Source organism: Leucoraja erinacea, chromosome 25, assembly GCF_028641065.1.
Source record: "Leucoraja erinacea ecotype New England chromosome 25, Leri_hhj_1, whole genome shotgun sequence".
In the NCBI taxonomy this organism is placed as follows: Eukaryota; Metazoa; Chordata; class Chondrichthyes; order Rajiformes; family Rajidae; genus Leucoraja; species Leucoraja erinaceus.
The window spans coordinates 21,014,408-21,032,895 of NC_073401.1; the positions used below are offsets into that span (position 1 = coordinate 21,014,408).

Below are 18,488 nucleotides of genomic sequence, written 5' to 3' on the forward strand. Positions count from 1 at the left end.
TCAAAGATTCACAAGATCACCGCTATTCCAGTTGGAAACTGGAACGTGCTAACATTTTGCAGATGTTTTGACTCCTTGGGCAGTTGTAAACTGATAAATCAACAAATTGAAAGTAGTCATGATAAACAAACAGTAAAAGTGGCCAATTGATTTCCCATCCCCTTTCACAGATCCCCTTTGTTGTAAAAGCCATAGTCAATTTAGATCATCTGCTATTCCGGCAGGAACATGTTCCAATATAATACAAATGGAGTCGTAGAGTCAGAACCCTGCCAACCAGTGTACCTCTGTCTTTCTTATCCAAGTACCTTTCCAAATGCATTTTAAATTTTGTAATTCTATCTGCCACCTTCTGGCAGTTCATTCTATATATTCACTACTGTCAGTTTGGAAAAACTCCCCTCAGATCTCGATTAGTCCCCCCCCCCCCCCCCCCCCCCCCCCCCCCCCCCCCCCCCCCGCTCAGCTTAAACCTATTCATCTAATTCTGGACAAGCCAGCTCTATATGACTATCGTATGCCCCTCATAATATTATAAACCATTATAAATTCACCTCTGAGCCTCTTGCACTCCAGTGCACATTTACAGCCTATCCTATCTCTACTTGTAACAACCGTCCCCCATTCCAAGTACTAAGCGGGTGAATCTCTTCTGCACAATACTGCTACAACATCGTGTAGTGTAGCAACCAGAAATGTACACGATACTCTTAAGTCCAAACTAATCAATGTTTTGTACAAGTGCAACATGACCTCCCAACTCTTATAACCAGTGCCTTGATCTATGACGACATGCATACCAATACCTTTTTTTTACCATCTCACCTACATGTATCACCACATTCAGGACACCATAGACTGCAGCCCAAATTCTGTCCATCAATTTTCTTAAGAACCCTGCCATTTACTCTTGATGTCCTACCAGAATTTGACGTCCCCCAAGAGCTTGCATTGCACCCGTCTGGATTAAATTCTCTCTGCCGCTGCAACTATTCTATGACCATCTGTATTGTTAGATAGCCGCCTTTGTTATCAATACCTCCATCATTTTTTTGTGTCACCAGCAAACTTGCTAAGATCACCTTCTTTCTCATGGAAGTCATATTTGTACAAAGGTCCTAGCACTGATCCCTGTGGTACATCACTTGTTGCAGACTTCCAGTCAGATGGACAACCATCTACCACAAACCCTTGACCTCCTATTACACAACCAAGTTTGGGTCCAGGCACAAGAGACTGCAGATGTGCTGCAATCTGTAGTTTAAAAGAAAAAAGGTGAGGTGCTGGAGAAACCCAGCAGGTCAGGTGGCATCTGTTCAGGGAAACGAATTGTCGATGTTTTGAATGGAGACCCTTCTTAAGGAAGGATCTTGACCTGAAAAGTCAACTATCCATTTCTCGCCACAGATGTTTCTCCCCTCTCCCCCCTCGGATTCAGTGTGCCTTCACCTTCTGGACCAGTTTATTATGTGGGACCTTGTTGAGAGACTTCCTGAAGTACATGTGCACCACATCTGCTCTGCTGTCACCAGTGTTCCCAATAATGAATCAGATTTGATCTCCCCTGCACAAATCCATGCTGACACCTCCTAATCGGCCCTTGATTAATGTAAAGTTTGCTCGTCTATAGTGTCCAGGCTTATTCCTTGTATATTCCCAGGTGTTTTATGACAACATGAGCTTCAGTCTTCTGGTATCTCACCAGTCGCCCGCTCCAATAGCACCCAGCTCATTTCACCCAGCATCAATTCCAAGCTCCCCAGCTCTCTCTTTTCACCCACATCTGTCATCCTGGCTTTACATTTCACTCCTTTCTCTCCCTATCTGACACCCTTTGGTCTCTTTATCACCTCAAAACTTTGCAACTCCACCCATCTGCCAATCACCTCCCCCCCCCCATCTCCCTGTAACCACCTATCATTTGCGGGGCATTGTCTTGCCCCAACCTCTCATCCAACCCTTCACCTCCCCCATCAATTTGAAGAAGGCCCCCAATCTAAAATATCAACTATTCATTCCCTCCTGTTCATTCCCTTCAGATGCAGCTTGACATGCTCAGTTTCTCCAGTACTTTGTGCCGTTTAAATTCCTTGTGTCCATGTTTCAGTAATGGCCCAGTGGTGGGTGTCTATGGAAGCCACATTGAACACCGTTGTCCAAATGATCCCAATGTAATGCAATGATTTATTGGCACTGCTTCCCAACTGCTGCATTTGGGAACTCGTGGTCTTTGCAGTGGAGGAAGCCAAAACAGCTTTGAAGAATCTCCATCAAGTCTGCATGGGTGATCCTGAGATTCCAGGACTTATTCCTGTCACTTTCCATCCCACATTAACTCCCCTATTGGGTTCCCTCAGGGTGGGTGAAGAGCGGGAGGGAGAGGAATAAACCCAAAGCAAGCTTGAAGCAGAATCTTATCGTCAGGCTTTGCACATTCCGGCTCTTGTGATTGTCAGAATTTGTTCATTCTAATGTTAATCAACCCTGCCTGGCTGTTTGTAACAGCTGACCAGCTCAGAGAAGTCGTTAGCATGAAATTCTAACTCTGTTTGTTTCTCCACAGATATTGTCTGACCTGCTGAGTGTGTCCAACGTTCTGATTTCCTTTCAGATTTCCAGCATCTGCATCGTTTTTGCTTCTACAATGGGCATCCTACAGTTCCAATGTCATTTTTAACTCTTTCTTCTTTTTTTCCCTCTCTCCTGTTTTCCATCTTCAATGATAATTACAAGTCTTCATGCTCCCTCAGCTGCCAGCTCTTGTGCCAAGTCATTCAATCTCTCTTGTACCCCATCTTTGTGCAGTGCGCAATGACCTGCCCCCATTCTGCTGAAGGATCGTTGATGTGTAATATTAGCTGTTGTGGGTTTGTGCGTTATGTGGGTTTTCTCAGGGTGCTCCGGTTTCCACCCACACTCGTAAGATGTACACGTTTGCAGATTAATTGGCTTTGGTAAAATTGTAAATTGGCCCTATTGTGAAGTGTACGGGTTGATTGTTGGTTGGCGCGGACTCAATGGGCCGAAGAGCCCGTTTCCACACTGTATCTCTAAAGTCTAAAGCACTGGACCACGTTAACCAGCAAGGGAGCATTCATGAACGCTGCTCCCCTTCTCATGGGCTGTTAGGAATGCTGGCCTTTCTTTCCTCTTACTGAAAGAAAACCTCTTGGTCTCAACTACACTGATGATTTCCAGCACTCTTGATCCACTGTTGTTCTAAGACCTGTCACATCTTAACTTAAACAATGAAAAATGTTGTCAATGTATAACGTTTCAACATATCATTACAACATCAGTCTGAGTTGGAGGAGAGTCCTCTCTTCAAGGCTGCTGCTTTATCACTGATCCTTTCTCTCAATGCCATGTTCTTGCCCTCTCCTTGTACACCTGATGCCTTTTATGTTGAGAGATCATGAGTCCTCTTTAAATATATTTTACAATTGAGGCTGCACTATCTATTGTGATGGACACTTCCTCAAAAGGGTTCTGGACAGTATAGGGCAAAGTTACTGGTGGCATTGGTTTGCTGTGAACCTGGTACAAAATGCTTGCTCCCACCTGGTGAAGTATCAGCTGTCGGCTCAGCATGCTTGTGTGTGGAGTGGGACCTGGGGCGAGCACTGCATCACTGAGCTGCCGGGTTCAGGGCTGTACACCGACCGGCTGAGTGAGTGCTGTCATTGCTGGGGTTTGGCAGCACCTGCTCCAGGTGAGGCTTGACCACCAGAATCCTACATTCCCCCTCATCACCGCCTGCTGGATGTGACAGAAGCCACTGTCCGCCTCTCTTTGGCTGCCCAACTCTCCCCAGCCCACAGATTTCTCTGTAGAAATGTGCTCAGGCCATCAGCAGCTTCTCTCAAGTCCAGCAGGAGGCGATGAGAGTGACCACACTGGCTTCCATCAGTAAGGGCAATGAGTATTGAGTTGAGATGTTATGTTGCAGTTGTACAAGACATTGGTGAGCCACACTTTAATAATGTGTTCGATTTTGGTCATCCTGCTGTGGGAAAGATGCCGTTGAACCGGAAAGAGTGCAGAAAAAACATAGATGTTGCCTGGACTCCAGGGACTGAGTTACAGGGAGAGGTTGGGCAGGCTGGTACTTTATTCCTTGGAGTATATGCAATGGAAGAGTGATCTTATAAGTGTATAAAATGATGAGTGGAATAGATAGGGTGTGTGCACGTAGTCTCTAACCCAGATTTATGGGTCAAGAAACAGATGAGAGGTGAGAGGGGGAAAGATTCATTAGCAACTTGAGGACAACTTTTCCCGAGGGTGATGAGTATATGAAGCGAGCTGTCAGAGAAAGTGTGCGTGGGAGGCAAAACAACAACATATTAAGAAGACATTCAGTTAGTGCATGGATATGAATTTTTTAGAATAATATGGGCCAAATGCATGCAAGTGGGACTAGCTTTGATGGGCTTGGACGAGTTAGGCTGAAGGGCTGTTTCCCTGCTATGAATGATTCTATGACCGAAGGGTATGAGAGATCTGTCAACACTTAATGATGTGAGAAGGTACAGTTTCACATCTGGTTCCTGTAGAGCAGTGAGGAGAATGGATCGGGGTTCATGTCAAGTTCCCAGTACTTCCAAGTGCACAGATCTGAAAAACGCCTTTTTAAAAAGGAGGTAGACAAAACTGCTGGAAAAACTCAGCAGGTGAGGCAGCATCTTTGGAGCAAAGGAAATAGACGAGGTTTTGGGTCGAGACCCTTCTTCAGAAAAGGAGTGTGGGTTATGTTCCTGTGTGTATTCAGATTGGGGGCATCAAGTGTGCTGTATGGAATCGGCACCCTAGGGTTATCACCAAGTGAAGTGCTAGTGTGTGTGGCCATTACCCCTGTTCTAGTCTGCTGGCCAGCACAAGACCCAACTGCATTTATTTCCCTTTGCAATCTTGTAGAAGGATCAAAATTGGTGGTGTCATTTTGACAACTCTTTAGAGATACAGCGTGGAAACAGGCCCTTCGGCCACCGAGGCCGCCGATAACTGTGTACACTAGCACCAGGGACAATTTACAATTTTACCAAAGCCAATTAACCTACAACCCTGTGTGTTTTGGGGGTGGGAGGAAATTGGAGCACGCAGTCATGTACAAATTTTGTACAGACAGCACCTGTGGTCAGGATCAAACGTGGGTATTGCGCACTGTAAGGCAGCAACTCTACCACTGCACCACCGTGTGTCCTGCACTCTTTCGCTTTCACCTGCTCTGGACAGTTTATTTTTGTGGGAAATTAAATCTCCCATGAACTGTTTGCTGCTTGCCTTGTTATTTGCCTACATGAATTATTCATATAACTTCATTTGAGATGTTTACCATCAACAAGGATAAGGGCAACAGGCTCATGGGAACACACAAGTTCCCCTCCCAAGCTGCACATAAACCTGACCTGGAAATATATATTTGCCTGTCCTTCGCTGTTACTGGGTGTAAATCCTGGTACTCCCTCCCTGCCGGCAATGGGAGCCCCTTCCCCAGAGGGACTGCAGCAGTTCAAAGTGCATCATTGCTACCTTCTCTTGGGCGGTTAAGTGTGAGCCTTTTTGCCGTGTGCAGGACCTGAAAAATAAATGAGAACTAACTTCATTCAGTCTTTGTCTTTAAACGCTAGCCTTGTTCATAATTTTGGTTTGGTGCTGCCTGCCTTCTACATGTGAAAGATCCCATAAATCAGAGCTCCTTCCGCAACATCAGCCCATTGACTCTACCAAAGTTCTTGTTCCAGTGCCAGCTTGCCCACGGTTTGGGTAATGGTCCCAAGAACCTGTTCTTTAATTCTGCTTCCAACATCTCCTAGAAAAGATTACTGACATGGAGCATTACAGCTGGAGCTAGTTGCTCCTTTTCCTGACTTAAAAAAATTTCCATATCAACACCTGATAGCAGAGAAAATTATCTGTGCACCTAATTATAGAGGTCATCCAACACCCATCTTCCTGGCTGTACTTCCTCCTTTGGGAAGGTCCCTACTTCACTATGCCGTCCGATTTTCCTTCACTCTGTTTTTCTGCTTGTATTCAAGTATTGAGCATGATGACCCAGTTTTCACTGCCAGGCTTCCCACTAACTCCCGATTACCCTGCCATGGTTACCACCCCACATACTCCTTTCTGTGTCTAAGCTTTGCATTGATAATGGACCCAAGAATTCCTCCCTCCTTGTGTCAGAGTATTTCCAGCAAAGACCAGGTTAAGGCACAAATACCGCTTGCACACGTGACAATCTGTGGTATTCTTCTTGTTCACCTTTTTTTTGCATCTCAAAATACTGCCAGCACTTTTATGCCTTAATTAAATGTTTAAGAAATAATTGCATGAAATTAATGCATAATAAAATAAATGGGATTAATCCATTTGGCCCATAACATGTGCCCAACCCGTTGGTGATGGACACATGTTACCTCACTATCTCTTCCTCAACTTTACCTCGCTGTCTCTTCTTAAACTAACCTCATTTTGTTTAATTTTCTTGTTCTGCAAGAAAATTGAAAGTAAATGATTAAATTGGCTATCTCGGCAACTTATTTTGGATTTTAATCTGGTAGTAACTTTTTTTTTTGTCGTTCTAATATTTTCTCTACTAACTTAACTATTCTGTCTTCTAACTCAAGGTTTATGCTAGCCATAATGGCATTAAGGATACCCAGCTGCCTTTTATTGTTGGATTTTCTAATTTCCTTGCTCCTAGGGCAATGACTCGGCTGATGTTGACTGTGGCGAGCTTTGCGGTTTCAGTCATTGCGCGGCTGGGCCTGACTGCTTTGCTTGGATCTCCCTGGACCAGAGATGTAACATTGGCCAGCATGTTCACAGTGTGCTTTGAGTGTGACTAAGAGTCTATTTCTGTCGCACTCAGTGAGGACTTTGTTGTAGAGTAATGACTTCATCCACATCGAGGATAGAGTAATCCAGAGAAACTGAGTCTTTGGACTCTGCCCCGGCACTATGCAGTTATGCCTTCCTTGAGCCTAAGGTGTGTTGGGTCATCTGATAATAATGTTCTGGAGGAGAAAGAAGCTTTGCATTAGAGAGGCATACTGCAAAATGTGATCGTCATTTCATTCCTGTTTTCTAATTTTGGGATTATCAATGCTAGGTGGTGTCAGCGAGGTTTTTGAGCAGCCTAAGATAGACACAAAATGCTGGAATAACTCAGCAGGACAGGCAACATCTCTGGAGGGAAGGAATGGGTGATGTTTCGGGTTGTGACTCTTCTTCAGACTACTCCAGCGTTTTGTGACTATCTTCGGTTTAACCCGGCATCTGCAGTTCCTTCCTACACATTTTTGGGCAGCCTATTAAAATTTTCAGTGCAATAGTTTGCTCAGCGTCAGTGGAACATTCCCAGGTGGAGCAGCCATTTTTGTAGTCGTGAAGAAACGAAAGGTTAAGGCTGCAGTGCACTGGGTGGATGGGTGTTGTCTCCAATCAGAATTTACAAGCTGTGGCAGAGCGATCTTCCCTATGTTAATCTTGGCCAGGCCAGTCAACACTGAAGTCATCCTCAATAACAGCGGAGGTTGTGCCAGACTCCCAGAACCTCCCAGACTCCATTGGGCCCAGAGGTGTTGGTACTTTGGGCTATGTTCACGGGCAGTGGGCTGAGGACATTGATCCAGACCCTATAATATCTCAGGCATGGGATATGAATTCTGGAGCCCTGCCTCATCTGGTGAGTAAGGGTTTTTGCATGTTGAGCAATACCAGGAGAAAGCTGTAAGAGTAGCAAGGGAACAATGTCCTCTGTTTGAGGGACTCCAGTTCCCACCATTGAGCAACTTGGTAGCATTAGTCCTAGCCAAAACCTTTAGGATATCGATTGCAGTCTGTGAGCCAACACAGAAAAATCGTAATTAAAATCTCCTCGCTAATCATGGCACGCTTATTGGGAACAATTACCATTTTCGTTGTGCTCCTCCACACACCAAAGATTCAGAATTAATACTAGTTTCCAGGTCTTGGGGGTCCATGAAGTGTCATAAGCAATATTTCACTAAGAGTTGTAAACCCGCTAAACTGTCAACTGTCAAATGTAAACTGTCATATCCATCGCTCTGCCACCGATCCTAATCTGTGCCGCTGGTGGGGAACCTGAACCCCGATTACAGATATAAAAGTCAGCAGATGTTCAGTGGCCACAATCAACTGAGCTGTTCATACCTTTTGTGGACCACAATGGAATGAACAGGTGGAATTCGCTTTATGAACATTCTGATCCTGGGTGGCAAAGCTCGGTATTTATTATTCACCTGCGAGATGTGATCACCTCTGACCAAGTTGATGTTTCTTGCCAATCTTCAATTGCCCTGGCAGCAAGCGACCATGAGCCATAGTCCTCAGTAAAAGGACACACACCAGGCCTTGACTTGAGTTTTTGTACTTGGATCCTGATCTTTGCGTTTCTGGGATGGGATTTTGGGCGATTTGGAGGTGGTGAGATGTCTGTCTGGCTGCTGTCCAGTTCTCCGTGGTGGTACAAATCGTGGCTTGGGAGATGTTGCAGGGGAGTCTGTAAGAGCATGTTGTGAACTCGAGGGCATGAGTCTAGAGGGCAAAGATAGGAACCTAAGGGGCCTTTTTTTCCCACTCACAGGATGGTACGTACATGGAACGAGCTTCTAGGGGAAGTGGTTGATGCAGGTACAATAACATTGAAAATATATCTGGGAAGGTAAATGGTTGGAGGGTTATGGGTTAATAATGGGCAAATGGGACCTGCTTGGATGGCACCTTGGTGGCATGGATTAGATGGGCTGAAGGGCGTGTTTCCTTGTGTGATTGTATGACTCGGTGACCTGGGAGGTTCCGTTGAAGAAGCCTTTTATTCCGGTAGTGCACTTTATAGATGAACACCACAGGCACAAAGCGTTGATTCGGGGAGGAGAATGTGTAATGGATAGTCTCAACTAACCTTGCTGCTAGATCCTGGATATTCCCATTTTTCTTTTGTGGGTGAGGAGGGGTGAAATCAGGCTGACCTGCTGCATATGTCTTCCTGCTCTGCTTATGGCAACTACTATGTTTGTTTGTATGTGTTCCCGCTCTCTAGCCGTGACCATCCACCCATTGACCAGTTGACCTTGTTTGCTGCACATTCTTCTCCCCTCTCCATCCCCTGTCCAAGAGCCCCACCCTCCTCACAGCTCTGAGGTTCTGTTGTCCCATTCCCACATCTGACCAGGGGTCTTTGACGTGAAATGTGGGTTCTATTTCTCTTCCAACACATGCGGCCGGATCTGCTGCTTGATTCTCTGCCTCAGAGGGCGGTGGAGACAGGTTCTCTGGATGCTTTCAAGAGAGAGCTAGATAGGGCTCTTAAAAATAGCGGAGTCAGGGGATATGGGGAGAAGGCAGGAACGGGGTACTTATTGGGGATGATCAGCCATGATCACATTGAATGGTGGTGCTGGCTCGAAGGGCCAAATGGCCTACTCCTGCACCTATTGTCTATTGCTGTGTTTTCTCCAGTGTTTTCTGTTTTTATTTCTGTTCGCCATGGAATTATATTGATTTTTGCCTTTAAAGATAGAAGAGTCTGACATTCTGGTGGCTGCTTTTGATCGGGATTTGCCTGAATCAACCACATACGATAACACATACATCCGGCATGATCAGACCTTAGTCCAACCAGTAGATTTTCTGAGCCATTTTAAATTCTGGATTTTTGGCGTTTTACTGAATTCTTCAACAGGTCAGAGACCTCCCTGATATCCCCAGAGCCCCTTTTTTTTTTGCAGCAGCAGCAAAAGGCCTGGATGGATTGCAGACGGATTCATCAAGATGCATGGAAAGGTTCCACCACTGGAGCGAAACATCAAGGAAACATTGTCACGTATCTCGATGACTCTGACTGCAACCCATCCAGGCCAGGCAGCCATATCTCCTTGTCTACCATCTTAAACTCCTGCTTCCTCCACTCTGTACAGCCTGCAGAATATAATACAGCAACAGCAGCCCCCAAATCTGTGCTGCTTCATGTATGGAAGCAGAGGGGATGTGAAAATTCCCCGACCACTTCATCTGTGTTGAAAATGTAACACCACAGTAAAACTTTTTATTGGACTATTTGGAAACCTGATCCAGGTGATGTTTTTTTCAGGCTCTTTTAACTAGCTGGGTTCAGAGGCAAATTTTATTGTAAAGCTGCATGCCTTTTTTTTAGATTGAATTAAAAATATGTTGAATGTTAATCCCTTTTCCTCAATAATCCCCAGGAAAAACTGCCTGTCTGGTGGCACCCAGTGGGCTGAATTATCAACTCGTACTCGGTGCCCCAACCAAAGAAGGCAAGCATATCGCAATGCCTTCTTCACTTTCTATCTACTTGTGTTGCCACCTTTGGGAAGTTGTGAACTTGGACCCCAAGATCTCTCTGTACATCAATGCTGATAAGGATCTTGCCACTAATTACATATTTTCCACTTTCATTTGACCTCGCACTTGCTCGGACTATACTTCATCTGCCATTTCTGTAGCTGATCTATATCCCACATATACTGTGACAGCATTCCTCACAGTCTGTGACCCCAGCAATCTGGGGGTTACTCCAAACTTGCCAACCAACCCATCTACTTTTACATTCAAGTAATTTAATTACATGACATATACAGACCCCTGGTCACAGAACTGCGGCCTGAACATTATCCCTTCATCTATTTCTTCTATCAGTAAACCAGTTCTGAATCCATGCAGCCATGTCACTGTTAATTCCGTGCATCTTATTCTAGATCATCCAACCATTGGAGACTTTATCAACTGTGTTGTTAAAATCCTCGGAGACAACATCCAGTGCTGCATCCTCATCAATCACCTTCATTACCTCCTTTTAAAAGAAACTTGATCAAGTTAATAGAACACTAATTAATTTGGATTTGAACATGTTAATTTGGCTCTCTGGAGGCTTTTGTATTATTTGGAATTAGAAAGCGATGGTGTTTAAAAAAGTGTACATGAAATTAGTTTTTAGGTGTAGCTTGTTTTCCACGTTTCATAAGATCATAAGAGGAGTTGAATTAGGCCATTCGGCCCATCAGGTCTACTCTGCCATTCAAGCATGGCTGATCTATCTCTCCCTCCTAACCCCAATTCTCCTGCCTTCTCCCCATAACTTCTGACACACGTACTAATCAAGAATCTATCTCTTAAATATATCCACTGAAATTGCCTCCACAGCCTCTATGCAATGAATTCCAGATTCACCACTAAAGAAATTCTTTCTCATCTCCTTCCTAAAAGAACGTCCTTTAATTCTGAGAGAATCGAAATTTATCTTTAAGGGTTATCATTTAATCAGTGCCTGCCTGCGTCTGGTGAAAAGATTGTTGATCTGAAATGTGAATGAAATTCAAAAAAGGTGCAGATGCTGAAAATCTGATTTTTAAAAACTGAGTGTTGGGAATGTGCAGCAGCATCTGTAGAAAGGGAAATGGTTGACACAAAGTTTTAACCCTGGTTCTCTCCCGCAAATGCTGCCTGACCTGAGTGTTTACAGTATTTTCTATTTTTGGTTTAGACCTGAACTCTCAGCAATTGTTGGCTGACCTGTTGAGTATTTTCTTATAAGGATTCAATTTGTCTGCTTGCAATTGATGCTGAACAGGTTGTATGCCTACACCTTGCACATTACTGAATTGGGGTAGAGGGGTCGTCCCTGGTGTTGCTGTTGCATGTTGCAAAAGCAAACCTTGGGGACGAGCTCAATACAGATCTGAGTGGCTTTCTCCAAACTGATCATCTTCTTCCCACCTCCATTCCCCAGTTCTGGTCCTTGCCTGATATCTATTGGAGGATTGTATTTGAAGAACCGTCCATTCTACTGCAAGATGGCACTGAAGCACCAGGCTTGGCTCAGTGGGTAGCAGGTATTTGGAACTCGGCCTTGGAAATCTGTGGGTTCAGGTCGCAGTATCTCAAGCAGTGCGGTAATTATCTAGAGATCTGGTAAATTAATTGTTGCTGTTCTGTTAATTGTGTAAATTTACTTCTCAAGATTGGCTGAAACTGGCCAACAGTGGTCGTCATTGACTACTTTGATCCAATGTTTCTCATTGCTAGTTACATTCAAAGTATTGCTGATTATTGTTATTTCCTAATGACAAAAGGAGCCATTGGCGAAATTTATAGCAGCCAGTTATCCTAGCAACCCACGTGTCTATGGCATGTGGGAAAACCTACGCAATCGCGGGGAGAACATGCAAACTCCATGCAGATGCACCAGGAGTCGGGATCAAACCCAGTCCTCGTAGCTGTGAGGCAGCCCCACCACCTGCAGAACCACTGTGCCTTCCCCTACTCCCCACCCTGTCCTGATGCAGGGTATTGACCTGAATGTCAACATTTCCCCACTTTCTCCCACACACCCGCCACAAATGCTGCTCGACCTGCTGACTTCCTCCAGCAGTTTGTTCTTGGTAGAAACTAGGAACTGCAGCTGCTGGTTTACAAAACAAAACAGTGATGCAGGAGCTCAGCGGGTCGGGCAGCATCCCTGGAGAACATGGATAGGTGACGTTTTCCATCCTTTTGTCTCACACCTGTTTTTTTTTTCAGCTCTAGCCATTGTTCGGCCACCTGCCTATCATAAATCCCCCTCGCCTGTGCTGACCTATGACTTGCCATGCTTTGTCCTGCCCCTCATCCCAACGGATGACCCCTACACCCAGCCCCATCCTTGCATTCTATCTGAAAAAAGAGTCTCGACCCGAAATGTCCTCTATCCATGTTCTACAGGGATGCTGACTGACATGCTGAGTTGCTCCAACATTTTGTGCCTCAAGTCCTTTTAGTTCTTTTGGAAATTCTAGCCATGTCTGGGTGGGTATACGTGTTTTTTTTTGTAAAAGAATGCTTAGCAGAGAATGAGGAATCATTTTAAGTTATTCTACAGTTTATTTTTATTTTTTATAGGTGTTGCTGTTTTAAATGAGTGCCTAAAACATCTACGAGTTGTAAACCTCAGCCCCCTCTGTTCTGCCTCCCCACATCCTCAAAGTCTGCGCCCAGCTACTGGAGTCATGCTTTCAGCTATTGTAGGCGGAGGTGTGAGCAGAGGGCAGCAGCTGCCCACGTCCGACGCTGCCTCGTTTCTCCTGGCACAAGAGCTGTACATAAGACTTCGGAGCAGGAGAGTGACCAGAATGCCTGTCCATAACAGGCCATTGCAGCCACAAGGTATCTCACCGCTCCATGGGCATGTTGAGCGGGATCGGCAGGCATCCCTGTCGGAGGCTGCTTTCCGTCTCCTTCCCCAGGACCTTCAGTGTAAGAGGGTGACCCGGACCTCGGTCCAGTGCAAGCCCCTTGACCCAGCACCCGCAGCCCGAACCCACAGCCTCAAGTCCAGCGGGCGGACAGTCCGCAAACTGAACTACCGCAGGGTAGCGAATGTCGGGCTAGTCGGATCACCAGTCAACGGGAACAGCAGACACAATCTCAAACCCAGGAAGAGCGAGCTGCTGGCCGAGGGCGAAGGAAGACCGGAGTCTCGTGTTAACCGCAGGAAGCAAGCGAGTGCAAAGTTATCCAGGGAATTTGGATTGGAGCAGAGGAAGAGAGCAGGGGCAGTGGGGAAGAACCACTCTCTAGTTCGGCAGAGCAGGCCACAATCAGTTGGGAATCCAGGCAGTAACCAGGTGAGAACCCAATCCGACTGCAGTGAGCAGGAGTAGTTGGAGCTTGTCTGTGTTGGTCTTGTCTTTTGTCTTCTGGGAGGTCTAACTGATCAGTGACTATTGGGCGAACCAGCATGTACACATGATTCTCGAAAATTCCTTTGCAGCAAAGATTATCCTGTTGTAACTGGAGGCTTTGGCACCTGCAAAAAGCAGGATCTGATCAGGTTGAATGTAGGACGAGACCTGGGCGTTCTTGTACACCGGTCACTGAAAGTTGGCTTGCAGGTACAGCAGGCAGTGAAGAAAGCTAATGGAATGTTGGCCTTCATAACAAGAGGATTTCAGTATAGGAGTAAAGAGGTTCTTCTGCAGTTGTATAGGGCTCTGGTGAGACCACATCTGGAGTATTGTGTACAGTTTTGGTCTCCTAATTTGAGGAAGGACATCCTTGTGATTGAGGCAGTGCAGCGTAGGTTCACGAGATTGAGTCCTGGGATGGTGGGACTGTCATATGAGGAAAGTATTCACTGGAGTTTAGAAGGATGAGAAAGGATCTTAGAGAAACATATAAAATTATAAAAGGACTGGACAAGCTAGATGCAGGAAAATGTTCCCAATGTTGGGCGAGTCCAGAACCAGGGGCCACAGTCTTAGAAGAAAGGGGAGGTCATTTAAGACTGAGGTGAGAAAAAACTTTTTCACCCAGAGAGCTGTGAATTTATGGAATTCCCTGCCACAGAGGGCAGTGGAGGCCAAATCACTGGATGGATTTAAGAGAGAGTTAGATAGAGCTCTAGGGGCTAGTGGAGTCGAGGGATGTGGGGAGAAGGCAGGCACGGGTTATTGATAGGGGACCATCAGCCATGATCACAATGAATGGCGGTGCTGGCTCGAAGGGCCGAATGGCCTCCTGCGCCTATTTTCTATGTTTCTATGTTTACACTTACAGTCGTCTTGTTTCCAACCGCTTCACAGGGCAGTGTGGTGTTAAGTTGCTTGTAGCTTGTTGCAGCCAATTTACCCCATCTACCCATTCTTATCCCCCTCCTTATATCCATCCGTGCCGATATAAATTTGTATGGGTGGGGATGAAGTTGAATGTGAACAGATGGAAGCTGTGTGGTTGGGCACTTAACCTGCTCTGTATCTGCATGCCCACACCCTATCAATTCTGGGACGACCTGACCAGCATGTGTTGCAAGTCACAAGGAGGAACATGATAAATCTGAAAAGCAAGGGTTTGGCTGCATACATATTTGTAAAAGGATATTGTTAGCTGATGTGGAACTATCATAAGCTAATCTTCATTTTCGCCGTTTCAATGAATAAGGAAAATAGAAACTTGATAAGGGGCATGACGCAACATGGGATGGACAGGACATTCAGAAAATAGACAAGACAATTCAAAATTAACTCACAAAACGCACCAGGTTGGTGATGGAGATCAACATTATTGGGGGTAGGTGCAAAGCCGTGGTCAAAAAAACCTACCCAAAAGGCAATCCCTCAACTGTGGTTTATAAAGTACAAATCTTTTCATTCTTGGTTGTGCCAAATAAAGTCAAATAATGTGTCCTCGCTATTGAACAAAATAAAGATAGGGCCCATACAGATAATCCAGTCCAATAAACTTCAGAAGTGCTCTAACATTCAAAATAACATTTGGAAAATGCTCCATGATAACATAAATAACATCTGCTAACATAAATTCATCTTGAGAATGCTCTGTGCAAAGTATATCGAGCAGTTATAAGCTTATTGTCGGAGGAGCATTTATTATTCTTAACTTTAACGTAGAGTAAAATAATTCAATCACCAATCACTTGATTAGTACGGGTGTCGGGTTATTCGGAGAAGGCAGGAGAATTGGGGTTGAGAGGGAATGATTGAATGGCGGAGTAGACTTGATGGGCCAAATGGCCTAATTCTCCTCCTATAATGTTAATTCATGGTTTGGCCTGCGTCTGCAACCTTTTGGAAGAACAGAGGATCAAATTTGTACAGTCTCTATCTGAAACGTTCATCCTAGTTTTGTTCTTGGCTCTAGTTTGAGAATTATTCCACTTTGCTGCAGATTTCTTCCACCTCAGTTTTTCTATTAATTTGCCATCTAAACCCGAGGGAATGGGTTGTAATCTGTCTAATCTCGTGCTTTTGTATCATTCTAGGAATCTGTAGCGCAGACCATTTCTGGCCATTGTAGCTTTGCTGAGGTGCGATGCCTAGAACTGGGTGTACTGCAGAGAATCTGACTGCACAACTTCCTCCATTGCACTCCATCTGAGATAAAGCCACCATTCCTCTGTCCTTTCTGAACACTCGTGCTCAGCCTCAGCTTTGCAAAACAAAAACAAAATATGACGAATGGTGGAAGAGTGAAGGAAATGTTTTAAAAAGCTGCAAAAACATGACCGATCAATTAGCATTTTTGAGATTAAAAACATTTTACATTTCAGAGCAGGGAACTTCCATCAGAACAAGGATTTTCGGCAGTTTTTATGCACATGGGCACACATCCGATAGTTTTGTTTAGAGATACAGCGCAGAAACAGTCCCTTTGGCCCATTGAGTCCACGTCGACTAGTGATCCCTGCGCAGGAACAGTGTCCTATACACACTAGGGACAATTTACAATTTTTTATCAAGCCAATTTGCCAACAAACCTCTACATCTTTGGAGTGTGGGAGGAAATCTGAGCTCCCATGGAAAATCCACGCGGTCACAAGCAGAACGTACAAACTGCGTACAATCAGCACCTGTAGTCAGGATCAGACCTGGGCCTCTGGCACTGTATGGCAGCAACTCTACAGCTGTGCCCCCTTACCTCCCAGTTAATAATCTCATTATTAATTAGTTAACTACTAAGAAAAAAATAACTAAATGTTTCTTTGATCCTAAGTAGGTGACGGCGTTCTACCCCAACCCCTTCAGTAAACTACTTCTGGTACAGTTTTGTCCAAAGATCCTATGGTTTTATCTGCTTGCTTATACTTCTTACTCTCCTTTGCACATACCTTCTGATCTGTTTGGCTCCTGGACTCATGCATATCTGAGTGTGACCTTTCATTTTCACGCATGGATCTTTTGGGATTTATGTTTAATGGTTTAGAAGGAATGTCTTTTCATTGTTAAGCTGATCCTTGCCAGCCCTCTGTTTAGCAAAGATCTTTGCTTACTTGTTTCACGTACTGGGATGTATTGACTGTCCCTGAGTTTATGTCATAAATCTCCAGAGTTTTGTTTCCCAACGGCTAATTTATTTAACTTGGATTTCGTAACTTGCCCCTGCAGCCACACTAATCCATTTAAAATCTGGTGTACTGGAATCAAAGCAAGAATGTAATATAATTTGATCCTACTTATGTACCCAGAGTGAAAACTTGAAGTCTACAGGCACCTATCTCTTGCCTGTTGTTTTTAACTGATCTGTTTGCATTTTCCTCGCCCCTAAGATTTAGATAAGATAGCTGAGTCAACTGAGAACTCTAGTGTCTCTTTCTTCCCCCTCTTGATTATCTTTCTCCACAGCAAGTTGCTTTAATTGCCATTTTTTTTTACCCACCTTCAAACCACCTCCCTTCTCCCCACCACCATCTCGCCCCCTCCCTTCCACTAGAGGGGAAGACTGAGTGTCTCTGGACATTTTGATGAGTGGGGAGTTTCTGTAGCTTTGCTTCAGTTGTGGACGATCTAGTCTTGCTAAGGGAAGTAGATGCTTCCTATTTACTCTCTCCTGGCACCTTCATATAATTTATGTCTACTCTGCCTCTGCTAATCTAAAGAAAGAGATTCCGGCCTAACCGATCTTATCTCATAGCTAAAATCCTCCAGTCCTGGCTCTACCCGTGCAAATCTCCTCCACACCCTCTTCAGCCCAGTCATACCTTTCGTATAATATGGTGACCAGAACTACATGCGGTGCTCAAGCCCTTGTCCAACATGTGTTGCGTCTACTTCTAGATGCACAGAGTCATTTGCCCAGAGTAGGGAAATCGAGGCCCAGAGGACATAGGTTTAAGGAGAAGGGGAAAAGATTTAATAGAAATCTGAGGGGTAACTTTTTCACACACAGGATGGTGAGTGCATGGAACAAGCTGCCAGAAGAGATAGTTGAGGCAGGGACTGACGAAATGTTTAAGAAACAGTTAGACAGATACATGGATAGAACAGGTTTGGGGGGATATGGACCAAACGTGGGCAGCTTGTGTAGCTGGGACATGTGGGCAAGTTGGGCCGAATGGCCTGTTTCCACACTGTATCACTTTGACTCTGTGACTATGCCTGGTATAACCTTCCTTCTCTTGGATCCTGTGTCTTAGCTAGTGAAGGGAAATGCCCAGCATTTGGCTTGACCAGTTTATGTGCCTGTCCTTTACGTCCAGGGATTTGTAGACATGCATTCCAAGGTCAATGCTTAAAAAAATAAGCGGGTGCCCATTTAAAACAGACAAAGGGCATTTTTCTTTGCTGAACCATTTAAATGTTATTCTTCAAATGCAGGGGTGTAGAGTCTCTAAGCATTTGTGGCAGATTCTTGATGAGCGAGTGGGTTGGGGTACATGTTTACCAGTAGATGGGAGTGTAGAGTCGTATTTATAATCTGATATGCCATGGTTTTATTAAAGGACAAAGCAGGTAAGCGATTGACCAGCTACTGCTTTGAGGTGGAATGTTAATGGACAAACAAATCAAAAATCTCTTGGTCTGGGAAACATTTAGTAACTTTCTTCTTATAATCACTGTTAGTTTTTAAGTTACCTTCATTCGTTCAGTGGACTTTGAGATGAATGAAAGTGCAACTTGTAGACTAGCTCCAAATGCAGCAACTACTGGGTGACAATTTGTTTCTTTGGAGGA

At 44.8% G+C, this 18,488-nt stretch overlaps 1 protein-coding gene across 4 annotated transcripts in view; it reads left to right on the forward strand.

The window, feature by feature from the left end:
• wu:fi75a02 (uncharacterized) overlaps positions 1 to 18,488 on the forward strand; it is a 39,602-nt gene that overhangs the window by 1,565 nt on the left and 19,549 nt on the right. The window contains exons 2-3 of one of the 4 annotated variants that reach the window (XM_055655994.1): positions 11,777 to 11,939; positions 12,925 to 13,649. The exons of 1 other annotated variant lie outside the window; for it this stretch is intronic. In XM_055655994.1, coding sequence (XP_055511969.1) covers positions 11,777 to 11,939; positions 12,925 to 13,649 — 888 coding nt within the window. Of the gene's footprint in view, positions 1 to 8,093; positions 11,959 to 12,924; positions 13,650 to 18,488 lie in introns of those variants that run through there. 2 more of the 4 variants (XM_055655995.1, XM_055655996.1) reach the window with 2 other exon arrangements.